We start from the raw sequence: 20,459 nt of genomic DNA, 5'->3' as shown, positions 1-20,459 counted from the left end.
AGATCTGAAGGCAGGAGCAGCGGCCCACTTGGTGCTGCGGGGTTCGGTGATGTAGAACCACTCCTGCTGCCACACCTTGACAGTGTGCACAAATCTTCCTTTGGGCCAACTAACATGGTTGAGCTTGCTCACCATGGCGCCACCGCACTCGGCGTGTTGGCCTTCGACCACCTTCAGCTTCACATTAAACACCTTGAGCCATAAGCCGAAGTGTGGAGGGACGCGCAGAAATGCTTCACACACGATGATAAACGCCGAGATGTGGAGGAAGGAATTCGGGGCCGGATCGTGGAAATCTAGCCCGTAGTAGTACATAAGGCCTCAGGCGAAGGGGTGAATGGCGAATCCGAGTTCTCGGAGGAAGTGAGGGATGAAAACCACCCTTTCGTTGGGCTCCGGGATGGGAATAACTTGCCCTGGGGTTGGAAGCCTGTGTTTGATCTCCGCCGTCAGATACCTCGCCTCCCGTAGATCCTGGATGTTCTTCTCCATTACGGAGGAGACCATCCACTTGCCCTGAAAGCCAGATCCGGCCATTGCTGGAGAGGTAGGGGCGGAAGGAAAGTTTGGAACTTGGCCGCTGGAGCTCGGGGGATTGGAAGGCAGAGGAGGAAGAAGGCGTGAGGTGAACAGATGGGTCTTTGTCCTCTTATAGAGGCAGCGAATATCAAGCGCCCCTCGTAAGCCCTAAATCTCGCCTATTCCCAAGGATACGTGTGAATGGCACGATTGGATTACCCAAAACCCCTATTGATGAGAATCCCTTAATAAGGGGACACGATCTCTGCTTTGACAAGATGTGTCATTGGCCATGCCTCGAAGTGCGAAACGAGGCTGTAAAACGGTTAAGAATAATAATAAGGCCAGAACATAACGTCTCGCCAAAAAAGTGCCCTGTGGACATGACTTATTGTTGCTTTTTACAACTTAGGGTTGTACGTGTTAAGCAAGGCCGGACACAGCTCTTGTGTGCGGAAAACTGTGTTGGAGTATTCGAAAAGGGGAACCCGCCTTGCAATGCCGAAGACAATCTGTGCGCCGGATACATCGTCATTGAAGGCTAGTTCAGGGGCTACTGAGGGAGTCCTGGACTAAGGGGTCCTCGGGCGTCCGGGCTATGTGATATGGGCCGGACTAATGGGCCATGGGGATACGAGATAGAAGAACATTCCCCGTGTTCGGATGGGACTCTCCTTTGCGTGGATGGCAAGCTTGGCATTCGGATCATGTACCTTCCTTTCTCTGTAACCGACTATGTACAACCCTAGATCCCTCCGGTGTCTATATAAACCGGAGGCTTTAGTCCATAGGGGCGAACACAATCATACGAGCTAGACATCTAGGGTTTAGCCATTACGATCTCGAGGTAGATCAACTCTTGTAACCCCTATATTCATCAAAGTCAATCAAGCAGGAAGTAGGGTATTACCTCCATTAAGAGGGCCCGAACCTGGGTAAACATTGTGTCCCCTGCCTCCTTGTTACCTTCGATCCTTAGACACATAGTTCGGGACCCCCTACCCGAGATCTGCCAGTTTTGACGCCGACAGCCACCCTCACCCGCCGCCGCCAAACGGCACCGTCAGGCAAAGCTAGCTCCTTCCTCTTCGGTCGGTGCTTGGCTGGCAGGGACTGCTGTCCGACGGAGACGCTGAGTTGGTGCAGGGCTCAACGGCGAGATGACGAGTGATTGGGGTGGCGGCGGTACGACGCCCCCAGTGCCTTCCTGTGGTGGAGCGGCTGCACAGAGCTTTCCTTGAGGGGTTGGGCGTGTCCAGGGCAAGTCTACGGCGGTGGCGGCATGCACCCCAGATTTGTCGGCTTGCTACCCTTGGGCGGCGTGGGCTGCGGTTGACGCAGGCCTGTGGCCTCCTCCATGGCGGTGCGGCCCGGTGGAGGCTATGGTGTGGAGGAGCTCGCTAATGGTGGCGTCACTGCTGGCCATTTCCAGCCGGCTCACGCAGCTGTGGCGGTGGTGCGGGCCGATGGAGCTCGATGGAGCTCACGACATCGTCTGACGGCTGGGTTCTGGTTGGTGGTGCAAGGTGGCAGTGGTTTAGATCTAGCGTTCGTGCTCGGGTAGGAGAGGTCGGGCTTGGTCCGAGATGTGCTCGCGGGATGGTGCCCTTGCTCTCCTTGCGGGTATAGTGCTCGGTGGTGGTGGTCGTCGTGTTAGTGTTGCGTTGGTGCACGGATCAACGCCGGCGAGCATGGGCATGGCGTTGTGTGAGCTCGCCTGGCCAAGGGCTTGGGGCTGGCTCACCGGCGGCCGTCCACAGTCTTGGAGTCATGTCCCCCCTCCCCCAGTTCACCGGACATTGCTGGGGATGCAGGCGTGGATGCCTCCTACGATGGAGGCACCTACCCAGACTCGAGGACTGATGTCGAGCTAGGAGTTGATGGAGTGTCATCACTCTTCCTATTGTGGTTAAGTGCGTTGTGATTTGAGTAGCGTATGGTATCTCACGACAGGGATGCCGGGGTGGCAGCCCCGGATGGCGGTCCGCATGGTTGCCCTTCGACGGGCATCATTGAGGTGGCGGTGGCGCTCCTCCCGGGTTGTGTGGGCATCAGGCGGTATTGTGGTGGGTAGTTCGGGCATGCCTTCTCTTTGGCGGGGCACCGCCCTGATCCAGATCTGGGAATTGGACATCGCTGTGTTCCTCCTAGCGGGCTTATGGTGGCATGGATGAGTTGCCGAGCGAAAGCTCCGTGCCTTGGCACCGATGACGACGACACTCGTGGGTGCCGCACTCTTCTTGAAGATCTCGTTGTGGTTCTTCTCTCCGTGTCAAGGCTCTCGATGAAAACCTTTGTCCGGTGTGGACTCGGCAATGGCGACGCTCTGCGCCGTTTTCCCTCTTGGGGGCATTGTCGTGGAGCTTAGGTATGCTAGGTCGTAGCGTGGGGGTGCTTAGGTGTTTTGGTGCTCGTTGTTGGTAGCGTAGTCGTAAGCGTTCTAAGTGTGCCGGTTATCTCAGGATCGGCTTTGTAAGAGGGCTACCTCACCATCTCGTATCGTTCCGTGTACTTCTTTGGGTGTTGCTTTATATATAGAATGGGGCGAAAGCCTGTTTCAAGAGAAACTAATCGCTGTTGGGGGGATGAGTGCTGCAACAAAGGTTCATTCTTTTCTTCTTGAGATATCACCACCAAGGCGATTCTCAACCACTAGTAGTATACTTTGAGGCGGCGTCTAAACCTTCACAAATTTTTCAGGTGGTAAATCATAAATTAATTCCTCGTCGAAGAACTCCTATCGTTTAGGAGTCTCCAACCTTCAAGAGTGATAAGAACAAATGGGAATGCTCGAAACTTGCTCAAATAAAATAAAATGGTAAAACATGATGCACACGGAGGCAGCGACGCAGGAAGGGTGTACAAACTTTTCAGGAATTAAATCACAAGTTGATTCCCCTTTTGCTGTCAGTCTGAAAAGAACATGAACAGGGAAATGAAACAAACTTAAACTATTCTTAGTTACTTCTGCATAAATGTTTATAGGGTGTAAAAACTGAGTGCTTGACGGCATGAAATGACTGCAGTGTGCTAAATAAGAAAAAATCATGAGTCCATGGATGTTCAGAGGCCCTGACATGAAAATTGCCACTGTTACTTGTAGTCTACTCCGGCGGATCAACGTAGGCCAGTATACCATACACGGTTTGCACAATTGTGCAGACTAGCACAATGACAGCGGCACAAGCAGCTAAGGCCAACCATGGATTGCTGAAGTGATTTAGCCACAGCCATGCCATCCAACGATTGATACGATTCTGGTAGTGAGCTTCTAAGATCTGGTACAGAGATTTTAAGTAGCAGTTACCACTGAAATCGAAGACCACGTCTTTACTCAGCATGGTGAAGAGATCAGACACCTTATCATCACTGTCAAGTTGGTGCAAGATGATTTTTCTCTTAGCAAGCAGTGTAACATCCTCTGGCATGCTTATAAGCTGGGACAGGAATACAATATAAGCAGTTAAGTCATCCCCAAACTGAGGACAGGTTTGTTCAAACGCAATAAGGTTCCTGAAAAGACCCCCCGTGTACTCATCCATAACAACGCACGGAATCTCCACCACACCATTGCGAAACCGAATGTCTAGTAGAGAATGAGGGTCGAGTGTATCATATTCCCTTCTCTTAAATTTAATTCCAGCCTCTAGATACTGTGCAGCTCGTCGCCAGCGATTAAGCTGATCCCCACCTTGTGGTAGACCCACTTCATGGTGGGATGAAGTATCATGATCGTTGTTATCCAGATAATAACTTAATCTGAAATACTTCCGTCCAAAACTGAGATATCTGTGAAAGTACCGAGGTTCAAACTTATAATTATGGTCTTCCTCTGGTCTCTGGCTTGGTAGAAAATAAATATGACACAGGTGGAGCAAATGTTGAAAATGTTTTGGTCTGTCAGAGCCCACAATTGCTTTGGGATACCAACGTAAAGCAGATTCAACATACTTAGCAAGTTCGTCTGTCAAACAAGGAGGTGAAGCACAGCCAACTGTAACAAGCTCAAATATTGTTTCCAGAATGAAAAAGGGTATCTGGTTTTCCAGCAACAGTATGTCGTGATTGATAAATCTAATAAACCAATACCCAGTTTGTTCGCTGTACTGTTCTCCAATGTTCTCTTCTCTATCAGTTTGAATGTTCTCATGGCATGCCTCAATATCCTCTGTTACGGCATCACCGTTTCTCACATGCTCTGGATATCCCCCACTAGCAGTTGTTCTTTCTTGGGGATTAGCAGATTGATATTGTTCTAGTCTATTTTGCACCAGCCCTGTTACAACTCCAAGAGAACACAAAAGGTAGCACCCATCAAGTAACAGCATTTGCAGAAAACTCTCGCTATCCATGTTGATGTCTTCGGAATAACAGTTTCTTGCCTGTTTTGCTAGCGCCCCCACTGTTGTCAAGTAATCCAACAAATTCTTCTGACAGCTCAGTCTCATGATTACATCCAGATATCCCCATTTTACATGTTCCATACCTAACAAACTTGCAGATCCATGGTGGTACGGGCCAACTGATACAATACAGGGTTCGTATGCAAATCTATCAGTGTCACGGATATGTTGCTGGACCTTGTAAATTACACATTGGTCTTTTCCACAATGACGTTCAGCGCCCAATGACCAATAATAATCAAGTTCTTGAGTCATTGATCTTACCAGTTCATTTATGTCCACAGGCTTCATGTTTGTTCTTTGAATTCGAGTGATCCTTGCTTGTTGAGGCAAGTTGCTTGGTTATGGCTAGCTTGTAGATTTATTCAACAACGCCTCATATGGGAAATATATATCTATTCAGCGATGTCAAAAAAGTTAACCGGAAAATGGGAAGAAACATGTACAGCAAATAAATTATATGCAGAAATAAATGATACAGTTGAACAGAGGATGGGTTGTCAAAAAGACTACTACTAACTGTAGGTAATATCGACACTTCTTCAATCTATACATAAATGTCAAATATTTTAAACTTTGACTACAAAAATGTATAAATTACATATTTCAACTGCGTGATTTGCCCTTCAGACACTTCCATAAATGTTCGTTTTTTCCTAGCGCATTCAGATAAAAGAGATTGCCGTAAAAGAGTAAAATATGACTTAGGTACGAAGCAGGTTCGGTCCTCCAATATTTATCACACTTCAAACACAATTTATGGGGATAACAACTAATTAGTCATCTGGTTCGTTTTCTTAACAAAAATTTACAGTACCTACCAATTTAAGATTGGTAAATTTTGATTTCAAACTGGGATTCCATGATCAAGCGAAAACACAAAATAGAATAATCTTTTTTCAGAACTGAGGCAAAACAGAGTCATTCCTCCAGATCTCGCATCTTCCTCTAAGTAATCGTTTGATTCATTGATGAGAACAAGAAGAATTCGATAATCAGAAGGGAGTCCTTACGATAGGAATGCGGAAATGTCGCCTGCGAAGAAATTAACTCTCCAATGCTAGGGTTTACAGCTACCACCTCGATGAAAAGGAAGGCTAGGGCGAGAGAGAGCATTTACCCGGTGGAAGATTTGTGTTGAGAATACCCGGATGGATTGGATCCAGTCCGATTGTAGGGGATCATCAATGGAGAAAGAGGGAGAGAAAGTTCGCCGTGTGTCATTTTTTTTTAATATTTTTGCGCTCGTGCAGAGGTTTCGTAGAGACACGTTAGGTCGAGCGTATCGGACCGGATGTAAACGCAGTGGCCGCGTGCCCGCGTCAGTGAACCTATTGAAGCACCGATACGTCAAAAACTGGTGTATCCCCGTGCCGGACGGCGCCGATATGCCGATACGCAGGATACGGCGTCGATACGAGTATCTCAGAGGTATCGTGATTTCCGATTTAAAAAGAAAAGAAAATAAATCCGATACGCCGGCGGCACGCCGTCGACACGCCCGAGATACGGGGACGACGGAAGCACAGCCCGAGCCCAGTAGAAGCCCACTCCTAACCCTAGACAGGTACCTACCGGTCCTCATCTCCTCCATCGAAAGACCAGCGACTCGATCTAGTCCGGCGACGCGGTCCTGTGCACGCGCCGCCACCGCCGTCTCGAGTCGCTGTCGCTGCTGCCTGGAGTCCATCGCCGCCGCCACTGCCTCGAGCCGTCGCTGCCGCCGTCGCCGCCACCCGTTCTGAATCTCCATCGGCAGCAAGCAAGGTAACTTTATGCTGCCGCCTGCCGCTCCCGCTGCGTGCTATAGTTAACATGTGCTGCCTTCCGTGCTCCTCTAATTATTGCTGAGTGCCTGAGTTGCTGCCGAGCTGCTGTTGTTGCTGCCATTAATCGCGACTCGCGAGTCACAACTGAAGATATTTTTGCCGCTGACCTGTTGTTGTTGCTGGCTTGTGGCTACTGTTAGGGAGGTAAATTCGACATGGCATCAGCAGGGAGTGGCATGGCAGCCAGCCAATCTTCAGTTGGCAGTGTGCAAGCAACAGTATGTACGCCGATGTCGTAGGTGAAAAGGCTGGGCATGCTTGTTGAGTGTTATTTGATCATGTCTATCCAAATTGACAATTTATAATACTATCATATGATGTATTTTGCATACACCACGAAGATTGAGGACATTATCATCATTCACGACTTGAAAAGAAACATGGAGGCAACCAATGGGGCAGTATTTTTTGATCTCATCTCATGCATTCAATTATTTTTTGTCTTTTTACATGCCATTATATTAATTATTTATATATACTTGCCGTATCGCCGTATTGCTGTTTTTAAAAATTGTCGTATCCTGTATTCCCGTACCCATATCGCCGTATCCATGTCGCCGTATCGGTGCTTCATAGAGTGAACTGAGCAAGTTTCCCCCTTCTTCTTCTTTTTTTTTACTGTACTTTTTTTTGGCACATATCCCCTTTCATTTCAGTCTTGATCCACCACGTTAGTTAAATGGAAACAATGATAAAGAAGCGTGCGTGTTTATTTAAGCCATCGGCGAAGATTAGCCGTTCAACTAGTACTCCCTCCGTCCGGAAATACTTGTCGGGGGAATGAATGTATCTAGACGTATTTTAGTTCTAGATACATTTATTTTTTGCATTTTCCCGACAAGTATTTTCGGACGGAGGGAGTACATCATGAAAAAAAGGATTAGGCCTTCTGAGTGGCGTTCTTAATCATCGGTATGCGAAGCAAAGCTCTTGATAGCATATGGACTTCTTTATCATGCTCGTGCGCTGCACGGCGGAAGGCGCGTCGGCCAGACAAAATTATTGGGCGCACCGAAAATGATCTTCTCCTGGGAAATATCCCTGACACCCTCACCTGAGGAGCAGGAAAAATATAAGCTCTCGATCAGTCTAATGCATATACTAACAGTTAAATCGACCAAAAGACCACTAAAAAAATCGACGGTAAGATGATGAAACGCGTACCAGTTCCGCCTGGGAGCACCTCCCGCGTCTTCTCCACACGTGACTGACATTGTGACTTTGCGACCAGTTCCGCCCAGAAATGAGTTTGCTGGATTGATCGGATCTGTCGATGGAACTTCTCGGGATGCCACCACGGAAACGAGCATGTTGGTCGACAGCAATAGAAAGGCGATCAGGAGCGCGGCTCTGGTGGCCATCTTTCCGTCCTTGTAAGTGGAAGTGGTGTGGTGAAATTAGCAGCTGAACATGCCTTATTTATGTAGTAACGCAAGCTCTTGCTCAATTATTGGCCCTGGTTTATGTGACGCGAACTAGCTAGGTGGAATCAATATCTAGTAGCATCCGCATATAGCCCATGACCACATGGGACTACTCAAAACATACGCTTTTCAGTTTGATAAATCCCACATTGTTTTTCTCCCTTGTGAAAAGAAAATTAGGGAGGGGATGAATACAATGAAAACACTATCAGTTCCAACATCCACGTCCGCCGCAACCTCCCTGGGCCGAAGTCACGGAACATACTTTCGGCCGTCACTTGCTGCTAAGACGACGCCGGCCGCCGGAATTATGTCCACCTTCCTGGCTTTCGCCCATCTCGCACATCCCTGCTGAACTAGAAGGCGACATATGCCGCCACCATCAGGAAACACAATGGAGGCCATCACAACCTCCAAGACCACGCGGGCCAGTTCCAGGCGAAACCGACAATCACCCAACCAACAACCACTCGATCTAACAATTTGGAGGGGGTTGTGGGTGTGGCGGGGTGGGATTGAGATCCTCCGCGGCACTGCATCCTGTTTGTAGTGCAAATGACAAGTGAGGTCGAGTCCGCATGGCAGTGACCGTACTGCACCATATACTACTGCAGAAGATCCTAACCCGACGGGGTGGGTGGGGTGGGGGCTTGGCCACCACCCTGGCCCGAGCCGACCAGGGCTTGGCACCAGAGCGGGTAAGGACGATTATGTCGCCAAATCCGGGTGGAGAAGCGCTCTACCAAGGAACCGATGGGAGCACCAGCAGCCATTGGTCATACTCCTCCGCGGCAAGGCCATGTCACACAATGCGGAGGGCACCGATGAACGGGAAGCATCAAAGGCTCGGCTTCGTTAGTGGACAAGGGGGCTAACACTGGCTTTCGGGGTGTGAGCGATCCTTCTGGGCAAGGTGGATGTGAGGGGTAATCCCCGCTGCCGCCTACCGTAGCGTGGGCTTGCTCGGTGATGGAGTGGGGTGGAGAAGAGGGGGAGGAGTTTGCAGCCGCAGTGGCTTTAACCTAGGGCTCGCGGTCAGGTGTGTCACGCCCAATATGCGACCCTATCCTAAAGGAACTCGAAGGTCCCACCAAGGATAGAAGCGCATATTGGAGACGCTTTGCAAGGTGGATATCATCACATCATACCATTACATAATAGTTGGGGATACATACAAAAGGCATAGAATGCCACATGAATACAACAAACTCATACATAAGAGCTGCATCCGACTACGGATGAAACACAAACAGAAACTCAAACGACATCCACCCTGCTAGCCCAGGCTGCCGACCTGGAACCTATCCCCAGATCGAAGCAGAAGCAGAAGAAGAACTCAAAGCAAGCAAGCGTTGCTCTCGCGTCATGATCATCGCATTACCTGTACCTATAACTGTTGTTGTAGTAATCTGTGAGACACGAGGACTCAACAATCCCATTACCATGGGTATCAAGACTAGCAAAGCTTAATGGGTATGGAATGGGTAAGTAGTGAGGTTGCAGCAAGCGACTAAGCAATGTATGGTGGCTAACTTACGAGTACAATAATAAGATGAGAAGCTACGCAGATGGTCGCAAACTAGTAATGATCAAGAAGTGATCCTGAACTACTTACGTTCAAACATAACCCCATCATGTTCTCTTCTTGAACTCACCCGAAAAGAGACCATCACGGTTGAGCACACGGTTGGTTTTTTTTAATTTGAACCTGGTGTCAAGTTCTCTACAACCGAACATTAAAAATTCACATCTGTCACATAACCGCGGGCACGACTTTCGAAAGTTTAAACCCTGCAGGGGTGTCCCAACTTAGCCCATTATAAGCTCATGATCCGCGGAGACAATCCTCCATCGTGGGACATCCGATCAGACTCGGGGTCCCGGTGCACAAGACATTTCAACAATGGTAAAACTAATCCAGCAAAGCCTCCCGGCGTGCCGACACCCTGATAGTAGCCGCGTGTATCTCGTCTCAGGCCACGTCTGGATAGGCCAGCCTACGAGTAAAACCAGATCCTTGGGTTGCCCCATGGTGGCCCCGCAGTCTGCCCGTTTGGGACCAACACCATCAGCGCTGGCCCCCCTGCTATGTAGAAAAATCCTCGGGTTCATGATGCCCTATGCAAATTTATTATTTAGGTTAACTATTATTATGGAAAATGTTAAAACCAATGTTGGGCCTTGCTGGAAGAGTTTTATTCATAGCGAACTATCAAGAGGGTCTCATACCCCTCACCGTATTAGGGACGCAAAATCAAGGAACATAACACCGGTATGAGGAAACTAGGGCAGCAAGAGTGGAACAAAAACACCAGGCATAAGGCAGCCTTCCACCCTTTAAGTGCAGCTAGGAAGAAGAACGAGTCCGTGAAGAAGACGAACGGGCGAAGACGAACCAAGCGTAGTCGAACAAATCCTCACAATCGCAACAAAACATGAACTATCGAGAAGAAGCACAACCGGAAAGAAGCAAACAATATGGTAAACACACAACACATAAACATGACATGATGCACAATCAAGTATGATGCATGTCCGATTTAATGAGTCATGGCATGGCAAAGTGCAACAAACAATACTACAATTTAAGTGCAGCTCAATATGCAACGAGTTGCATATTGACGAAACACCACATCCAATTACTTAATTCACTCCTATTTATGCTACCCAACAATATTAAATGTTGTTAACATGGCAAGAGGTGCAACACAATAAAACTACCTATCTAGACAAGTTTAAATGAGGTCGAAAACAACAAGCAACAATTCCGGAAAATCCTCATGTCATATTTCGAATTTGCTACTGTTCTGCTTTATACATAATTTTAGAGTTGTTAAACATGCCAAATAATGCTACCATGTTAATCTATGCATTTTTCTAGCCCATTTACATATAAAGAACATTTAAAACCGAGCTACGGTTATTTAGTTATGAAATAAACCATTTTAACATGTCATTATATAAATTAAATGCAAACATCCATTTTAAACATTTCAAACATGTCTGAGAGGGTGCTTGGATACGTTTTAGTCCCATGACTAAAAGTAGTGGGACTAAAACTTGCTAGCCTCACCCATGCTTGGATACAAATACTAAATAGACTAAAATCGAGTTAATGAGCATTTATTATCCTCCAAACCCTCCAATTCAGAACTCGTATGTGTTAAAGGAGAGGAGCTAAATGGGGAGAGAGAGGACTAATCCACATTTTAGTAGGGTTCCCCTGACTAAATTTTTTTAGTCTCAAGACTAGTTCTGGCCTCTTTTTAGTCAGGGGGGTGATTAGAACTTTAGCCTCTAAAAAAGACTAGTTTTAGTCAAACTAAAAATAGTCCCTTGGATCCAAGCCTGCTGTGAGCATTTTACATATATAACATGTTTATTTGGATGCATGGACATTTAGTAATGAGCATTTTAAAATGATGGCATTACTGTAAATATGCATGCACTGGAATTAGACAAATCCCAGCGAACATTAAAAAAAGGAAGCAGGCCGAATGCTGCGCACTGTGGAAGCCTAGCAGCAGATCTGGCCCGAAGCGGATGAGTGGTTGTGCAGAGAAAAAGAAAACAAAGGCAAAAACTGGGGGCTGTAAATATGCATGCACTGGAATTAGACAAACCCCAGCGAACATTAAAAAAAAGAAGCAGGCCGAATGCTGCGCACTGTGGAAGCCTAGCAGCAGATCTGGCCCGAAGCGGATGAGTGGTTGTGCAGAGAAAAAGAAAACAAAGGCAAAAACTAGGGGCACCTTGGACTCGAACCCAGTACCTCCCGGATGCGAGCGCGTGTGGCTAACCAGCTGGGCTAGTGCTGTGATCTCGCTAGAGATGGAGCACGGTACTCTTTGAATGGGTACCAAGGCCAATCCCTGACCTTCCATGAACGAACAGGAATCCTTGCCGGCGGCGAACTCGATCAAGACGGCGACTACAGAGGCTGTAGAGCACCGACGGACGTGCGGAACAGGGACGTTGGTGCGTTGTGAGGATAGATCATGCAGAAGACTAGGGTGTGCGGGAAGACTCGATGACGAGCTCGAGGTCGCCTCGATCATGGGGCTGCAAGACGAAGCAGCGCCACGGGCTCGCAATCGAAAGCGGCCGTGCGCGTCTGCATGGAGGGGTGGCAGCGAAGGTGCAGCAAGGGCGGTAAGAGCAACGAAGCCAGCGGGCATGTGCGCAAGCAAGAAACAGAGAGAGAGAACAGAGGAGCATATCGGTCAGGGTGGACACGGTCCGGGCTGGTCCGGTCCCGGTCCGAGCCGTCGTTTGGACCGGCCGCCGGCGGTCCGGGCCGGACCGGACCGAGCAGTGCAGCGGTCCTGATTTCAGGGACCGGACCGGCAGGCGCGAAGCTCGGTGCGGACCGGCGGTCCTCACGGTCCGGCGACATCCAGTCACTGCCATGTGGGTCCAGCGTGGCGGAGGGGTGGTCGGAGAAGAAGCAGGGTGGCCGGAGCCGGAGAAGACGCTCCTGATGCACGGCAGCGCGAGGGAGCGGCAAGGAAGAGAGAGGGAGCGGCTCGGCTACGCGGGGGAGACCAGGAGCAGCCGCGCGAGGGCACGGCGGCGCGAGGCGGAGGGGGCCGATGCCGGGGAGAGGGAGGCGAGGGAGGGGGCAGCATAGGGGAGAGAAGAAGCTGCCTGACAGCGCAGCCGCGCAGGGGAGAGGGAGGCGAGGGAGAGAGGAAGCTCGCTCGCTAGGTCACGCACGCACGAGGCACGACTATATGCGTTGGGCTCTCCTGATTAGCTGTATATTGGGATGGGCCTTCGGTCCTCCGAGCCGGACCGAGCTTTCAGCGGACCGGACCGACCGAATTTCGGTCCTGTTTGCGTGGACCGGACCGGCCATATTATTGAGCGAGCCAGGACCGCACGGTCCGGGCCAGAACGAGCCACGAGCCGGGCCGAAAGCCTGCTCGTCACGTCCACCCTGACATATCGGCGCGTGCAAGCAGGACAGCGGGCGAGCTCATCGGAGGAAACTCCGGTGACCAAAAGCCACGGCAGAGGGGCGCGATCGATGCACGGGACAAACCCGCACTCCCGCGTGCCACTCACGGCACCAAACGACGACAGAGACATCGCCGACGTCGGGAGGACAGAGGCGGCGGAGACTAACACAACACGGCGAACGGCGGGGTGAAACGGTTAACTAGCTGGAAGAAAACACACCTACAGAGGATCCTAAACCCAGCGATGCAAGGAAACGGGAAGGAGGCCACCGGAGGAGCTCCAGCGACAACGACGAGCGGCGACGCGCTCGGACGGGATGGAATCGCGAGGGACAAGACACGATCGAGCAAGTCAAAGACATGGGGAGGAATCTGGAGCTCACCACAAACACGCGAGCGTGCTTGAATTGCCGCGAGGTGGTCGGAGACGGCCGGAATCGAGGACGCTCAACGGCAGAGGCGTTCCTGGCTCCGAGAAGAAGAAGCAGAGGAGTGGACGACGTGGACGACGGCGGGAAGGCAAGATGGCGTCCGATCCGTGAAGTAGAGGAAGTAGTCGACGTCGGGGTACTCCTTGCCGCCTTGGCTGCGGCTGGGCTTGACGGAGAGCACGCCGGCGACGAGCACATGCTCCTGCGCTCTCTCGGGTCTCTCATGGGGAAGGAGGAAGGCACGGGAGATGCCCTTGGGTGGCGGCGGAGATGGGGAAAGAGGGGGATCAGGAAACCCTAGGGATGCCGCGAGGGCTTTATAGGGGCGCGGGCAGACGCTGGCCTCGACGTCCGTGAGCCTCCTGCTCACGGCGCTGCTGCTGCTGTACTCTGGAGGAAGGAGACGCCGTGAGGGAGGGAGCAGGTGGCCGTTCGGCTCGGCTGGGCCGGGGAAAGAAAGGCCCAGGTGGGCTTCGGCTGGGATTGAGGCCTTCCTTCCTTTTTTTTATTCTGCCTAAAATAATTAGACACCTCCAAGATTGAAAAGGCCAGGGGTTTTAGGAAGGAAAAATGCCAGAGATAAAAATATATATGGAGTCATGGATTTATGCAGGATTTGAATAAATTGACTTGGCAATTTTTAGAGGTAGAGAAATAATCCAAGTTTGAATTAAATTCAAACTTGAGGCATTTTTGAACCCAACCAGAACAACTCCAAAATGGATGATATTTGACAGAAAAGTATAAGGCATAGAGTAAGATCATCAGAAAATAAATGAACATTATTGGAGGAGGGAATAATGTCGCTTGCAAAACATGAAGGAAGAAGGAAGGGAAAGGTGATGATACATGGGCATGGCTTGAGAGAGAGATAGCAAGGGCTGATACACACACAGCATGAAAGTAACATGTAACGTAAGGATGAGTGCAATGCACATGATGCTCATGGCAACAACATGAATGACCAAAAGCAATATGACAAGAGATAGGCATGGCAAAACAAACAAGGATGGCATAATGCAATATAATAAAAGATGAACATGCTACAAGAAGCAAAATATGACAAGGCATTCAACATGGTCATGGCACCAACATAGAGAAATGAAATATGCAAAATAATTATGATAATGCAACAAACAAAATAAGCACACGACAACAACGAAAAATAAATGGAAGGCAACTCGAGCATCGCTCTCGAGGCGTTAGAAGGTGGACCAGATCTAGGCCCGAGGTAGGTTGGGTCTCTCCTCCCAAGTAGGTGAGGTTGGACACGATCCAGGAGGTGCTCGTGGTCAATGAGGTTTCCGTTGTGTCGTTGGACGAATCAGTAAAGGCTGGTGGGCTATGGTCAGGGCTTTCTTAGCAGTAGCCATCAGCAGCCACTGGGTCGTGTCCCTACTCAAAACAAAAATAGCGAAAAAACAAAAAAAAAGATATTTGGACATAAGTTCTTCTAAAGTTGAATATTCGCTCATTTTCTCATGCGCATGTGGTGAGAGTCGAAAACAGAGGGGATCCGCGGCCTTCGGCATCAGCCGCCCGCTCCTGCCGCTCCCCCTCCTTTCACCCGCTCCCCCCCTTCTGATTGTCCGTCCCACCCTATCATTTTCTCATCTTGCTGGCTCCTCTCGTCGTTAAAGGTGGACAAGAAACACGAAGCGCCGCCGCCGAGCTCCAATCTGCCCTAGATCTGAAGCACAGCTGGCTGCTGGTCGATTGGCGAGCTGTACAGAGAGCGAAAGGCGGAGATGTGAGTATTGACATTCACCCCCGATGCAGCGAAAAAATTACCTAGCTTCGAGTGAAAACAATCGATAAGTGAAATCTGCAAGATGTTAGTGTAATCTAATTTATTAATTTTGTTTGCGGGGGTTAAATACTTTGTTTCGGTGGCCTGGGGGTGACTGCATCTGGTTGTTAGCATTACTAAGTAACCCTGTTAATTCTGGCAACGTGTGATTCCGTTTAATGATATCTAGTAAATATCTGATCACCGATAGTTTTGATTTTAAAGCTGATCAGATTCAGCCGTTTCACTCACCCCTTACCTAGTCTTCCTCATGGCTTGTGTGTTGTCACCATATTTGTGTATCTTCCTTGTCCATGAATCATCCCATCACTATTAATAAGAATGTGGATCTGTCGCATACTCCGGTAATTTTGGCGCAAAATCCTACCATTTCTAAACAGAATAGACCACAGGTGCGTTATAGTGCTTGATCACGCTTTATATCCATTTTGTAGAACAATATGATTTTTCTTCAATCTTTCTCCGCCCATGTGTTCCTCACATGCAAATTCAGTTAACAATATTGGGATTAAATGAAATTAATATCTCTAATCTATGTTAATGCTGCTCAGTAGTTTCAATTGTTCTCCGTCATAGGTGATATACTGCTGCTGGAGAAAAAGCATGCGGGTCTGTTGAACTCTCTCAGGGCTGATTGGCATCTGTAAGAACAATGGCATTTGCTGTAAGTTCTACATCCAAAACCATAGACATGGATAAGATGGTCAATTCCATGTCAAGAGAAGTAAATTCCTTCTGGTCAATGCAAGATCCACCTGACGCTGGTACCAAAACAAGTCCTATCTATAGAGTACCACAACACATTCGTGAGATTGATCGTATTGCCTATGAACCAATTGTTGCATCTTTTGGCCCTTATAACCATGGATCTCAACACCTTCAAGCCATGGAGAAGAGCAAATGGGAGCATTTAGACAGGGTATTGAAAATAAACTGTGAAAGAACTTTGAATGAACACATAAAAGCAATTGCTGGAGTGGAGAAACAAGCTAGGAAATGTTACTCTGAGGTAATAGAAATGGAGAGGAAGCGGTTTGTACAGATGCTTTTGCTGGATGCATGCTTTCTACTGATGAATATTGACGAAAATGCTGGCACCAGAGTATCAAATTCAAGAATTTTGGAGCAAAGCTCCAACCAAAAGGCAGTAGAGGGAGGAAATATCATAGGAGAAGCAGTCACAAATTTAAAAGAGCCAGCCTGCGGAGTTGGATGCAGTACAAATAGGGACCATGGATATGCCATGGAGCTGGAAATGAGCATGTTGGAAGCGAATCAAGAAGGGAGAAACATTGGAGTGGAGGATGTGAACCACAGGGCAAACATGGAGAACATTGACCCCTTTGAAAGTTGGTTGACTAGCTCTGCATGGCATGGCGTGTTATTGTTAGAGAACCAAATACCCTTTTTCGTTGTCGAGTGCGTGTACGGACTGGTTGCAGGTCAAGGTACAGTTGAATCGCTTCGAAGCAAAACTGCTGAATTTGTAGAGGACATCATTGGTCATTATCCAAAAGCTATACAAGAATTCAACAGGCCCAAACATTTCCATCATTTGCTCCATTTGTGTCACATGTACTTCAGACCTAGTGAGAAAATGGACGAAGTGCACCAGTATCGTGTCCCCATGAAAGGGTTTTTTCATCGTCTTTTACATCTTGGACACAAATGCATTCCAGCTTGCCATACCCCTTTTGATGTTGAGAAAAACTTAGAGCAGATGGATTGCTTTCAAGCTGGAAAACTTTGGAGTCCCTGGCGTCGAGCAGTAGAATACCATCGAGCAGGAGTTCAGTTTAAGAGAAGGAAGTGGGATGGACAAAGTAGACATTCTCTCCTCGATATAAGGTTCATGAACGGGGTTATAGAAGTACCTTGTGTGCCTATTGACGAAACTACTGAGCCCCTTTTCAAGAACCTGATAGCACTTGAGCAAACAGAGCCCAAGTTTGGCAATGATTTCAGTGCTTACGTCACGTTCATGTCCCAGGTTATAGCTACAACTGATGATGCCACAATGTTTGTAAAGAGCGGCATCATCGTGCATATGATGGATAGTGATGAAGAGGTGTCGGCTCTCTTCACTAGAATCACTAAACAAGTCGTGTTCAGATTTGATGACAGGTACTACTTAAAGTATCTGTGTCAGATCCTGGAGGTTCATTACCAGAGTCGCATAAATAGGTGGATAGCTTGGTTGTGGCTCAATCACTTTGTAAACCCTTGGTTGGGCTTGGCCACGGTTGCTGCTGCAGTGGTGCTGGTCTGCACCATCGTCCATACCATATATACCGTATTGGCCTATGTGAAACCTCCTGATGCATGAGATTCTCTTCAGAATACACTAAGATGACCTCAAGTGTTCCCGGGTGCACGGCGGCCAACTGCCAGACAGCTGCATGGCGCCACCGCCGCCTCCACCGGACACCGCAAAATATTAGGAATTGCATTTACTGAGATCTCAAGCTCCCAGCGTATTTGATGGCCTGAATTATGTGAGTTGGGAAGTGGATACATATGGCCTGTGGTCATTGTACTGCTATAAAGCTTTTGCATGTTCTTTCAACCAAATTGATATAAAGCATGATATATTAGGTGGAATTTAGACCTATCTCTAGCATAAGGTCCCGTGCAAGATATTCCATTATGACTGCCAAACACTTGCCGGGCTGACAACTCACAATTATGGAGTGCGGCCCATTTTCTCCAGTATGCTGGTGAGGTGGCCTATTGCCCCCCTCTACAAGATATTACTACCTTCTTGGGAGAGTGCCAAACTCCCATCAGATTGGTGTTTGTGTATATAGCGGGCGCTAAGTTCATTTCATCTGGACACTCAACCATTTCCCCTGTGAAAGCAAAACATGGCATCCACAGTGTTCCTGACCTTGGCCATTGTTCTTGTTATCTCCCACGGCCATGTACTTCCCCTGATGGGCCAGGAGACACCAACAGATCTGAAGAACGCTGGAGCACTTGATGCCACCTTTCTCACTGGTGAGCTCTTTAAACTGTCTCAAACATACTCATTTCTTGCCATGCACATATTTCTTTTAGTTATGTTACCTGTCTCGATTCCTTTCATGTGTTCAACTTATTTTGATAAAGTATTTGTTATTTGTAAACCATAATATCACTGGATGTAATGTTACAAAGTTTCAAACTCAACTAATGTTCGGGGCAGATATTATTTGTTCTAATCATGCGTCTTCCTGATACTGCCTATTCGCTTCCACTCTTTCACGCTAGTTACTTATACTCTGTGAAAATGCTGCTGCGCTGCAGCACAAGTCGGACATGGTACTGCATCCAGCGTCACTGAGGAGAAGGGCATCTTCGCCTCAACCCGTCCATTGTCCCGTCCGCCCCGTCTGAGTCCTTGCACTGCCTCGGCAAGAACTTGTTAGGGCATGTACTCATGTCAGTTTCATGAATGAGACGAATCAGAATAAAATGTCTGTCGAACATCTTCTCCTTTGTTTAGCGACAGTCAAACATCTCTTGTCAATCAGTATGGATGCTTCAAAAATGTGATCAACTGAAAGTGTGCTGGTTTATGAAAACAGCTGCCGATCTGTCTGACATGTTGTTTTTACTTCAGACTTCATACCCTGAACACCCATAGAACTAAGCTAGTCTTCCAGATATACTTGGCCGGGTTGGTGTCATGTAAATGAAGAGGCCTTTTGCTGAAATGTGCATAGTAATAACATCAAAGCTAAATATTCCCACGGAGATGATTTAACAGTTAAATTAAGAACAAAAACACGCAGAAATAACTCTTTTGTAATAATTGATGTATTCCTGTTCTTGAAAAATATCTGGCTATTGTTCTTGTTCTCACCCATGCATCTGCCTCCTGCCCTGGGCGAGACCTTCAAACTTGAACAGACTCGTTCTTGCTATGTATTTTCAATCTCCTTCCATGGTTCAGGAAATGGTTTGAGATAGAAGTCGGTCATATTCTGACGATTGCTCCAATATTTGTTCATGATAAATTGCTGCAGTGGCTGGGAATGGTGCAGCTGCAGCCTCTGGCTTCACTGAGGATAAGGGATGGTTCTTTCAGCGTCCGCTAGCAAGGCCGACACCTCTTCCTCCTTCCTTAAAGCTGTGAAGTGACATGCAGTCTGCTGCAAATTATCCTGCTAGAGTTTGTATGTGCTCATTGAAATAAAGCAGAGTACGCAAGGCGAATAAGTAGACCGCTACTGTCTACAAATGGTTGTGTTCCCCGCTATGATATCGTTATATGATGTTTTCTGCCTGTACACGCGGATGTGCATGGGCAAAACAGTGTACTGAATATCTCAGATAATATCAGCCTCTCTGTTCTGAACAACAAACTTACAAAAATATTTCTTTGTGAATATTTACCATGTTTATGTACTCTTTTTTTCTTCCTAGGACTAGGAAAAGAAAGAACAACCCCACGGAAGTAATGCACAACACACCATTTTATCCGTTGACAAACAAGGGCTAACTGATACACCACCTAACTTGGTACACACTACACAGTACACACACTGATGCTTTTACTGTCCAACAAGGTGTAGCAAACTAGAGCGGAAGATCGGCCAGATCAAATGGTCTTGGAACCAACTTGTACAAGGAGTCCCCACTGTTCTTCCTGTGTGCCTCATCAACCTTGCAATGGGGCGGAACACAGTCGTGTTCTCCTCGTGCAAGCCTGCAAAATTTTCCTCCTTCGTCCGGACTCCAGCAGCTCCCAGGGCTGTTGTCTCGATGTCAGCTGGTCCGACAATACGGCTGCCCAACAAATCAGCTGGTCTGATAACATCGTCAGTGTTACAGACATACTATACCATCACAGGAATCATTCACAGGGCTCTACTTGCTCAGTTCATCTCTACATCTCAGATCAGGAATTACAACAGCGAAAAGAGGAGAGCGGTTCGCCCCTTCCGGGGCTATTATACAGTTCCACAATCCACCGGGTGCCTCTCTCAATCCCAGAGGGCACCTGTTTATGCTACAGGCGTAGAGCTTGTTACACTTACATCTCGGCCCCACCTTAAGTCGTGATCCATGCATCCTTCCCGGCATATCCGTATGGACGGC

General features: G+C 48.1%; 2 protein-coding genes and 1 long non-coding RNA gene across 4 annotated transcripts; 1 reads left to right on the top strand and 2 right to left on the bottom strand.

Annotated features, from left to right (window-relative positions):
- Positions 1 to 3,507: 3,507 nt before the first annotated feature.
- On the bottom strand, positions 3,508 to 5,052 carry LOC119368618 (UPF0481 protein At3g47200-like). Its single transcript, XM_037633826.1, has one exon. The coding sequence runs from the start codon at positions 5,001 to 5,003 to the stop codon at positions 3,624 to 3,626; it is 1,380 nt and encodes a 459-aa protein (XP_037489723.1). The 5' UTR covers positions 5,004 to 5,052; the 3' UTR covers positions 3,508 to 3,623.
- A 2,388-nt stretch (positions 5,053 to 7,440) lies between these two features.
- On the bottom strand, positions 7,441 to 8,129 carry LOC119368617. Its single transcript, XR_005176694.1, has 2 exons — positions 7,916 to 8,129; positions 7,441 to 7,805 (listed from the first exon to the last, which is right to left on the bottom strand). It is a non-coding gene; the product is annotated as an uncharacterized LOC119368617 (long non-coding RNA).
- A 6,944-nt stretch (positions 8,130 to 15,073) lies between these two features.
- LOC119366095 lies at positions 15,074 to 19,673 on the top strand. Of its 2 annotated transcripts, none has more exons than XM_037631773.1 (3): positions 15,074 to 15,317; positions 15,954 to 18,374; positions 19,385 to 19,673. In XM_037631773.1, exon 2 carries the CDS (start codon positions 16,030 to 16,032, stop codon positions 17,701 to 17,703), a length of 1,674 nt encoding a protein of 557 aa, XP_037487670.1. In that variant the 5' UTR covers positions 15,074 to 15,317; positions 15,954 to 16,029; the 3' UTR covers positions 17,704 to 18,374; positions 19,385 to 19,673. The 2 variants fall into 2 exon arrangements, with proteins under 2 accessions (XP_037487670.1, XP_037487671.1); XM_037631774.1 differs by lacking the exon at positions 19,385 to 19,673 and adding an exon at positions 18,663 to 18,948.
- Positions 19,674 to 20,459: the final 786 nt, after the last annotated feature.

This window comes from Triticum dicoccoides, chromosome 2B (genome assembly GCF_002162155.2).
Source record: "Triticum dicoccoides isolate Atlit2015 ecotype Zavitan chromosome 2B, WEW_v2.0, whole genome shotgun sequence".
Taxonomy (NCBI): domain Eukaryota; kingdom Viridiplantae; phylum Streptophyta; class Magnoliopsida; order Poales; family Poaceae; genus Triticum; species Triticum dicoccoides.
Note: the sequence above shows the minus strand (reverse complement) of the source record. Positions and strands in the feature narration are given on the sequence as shown.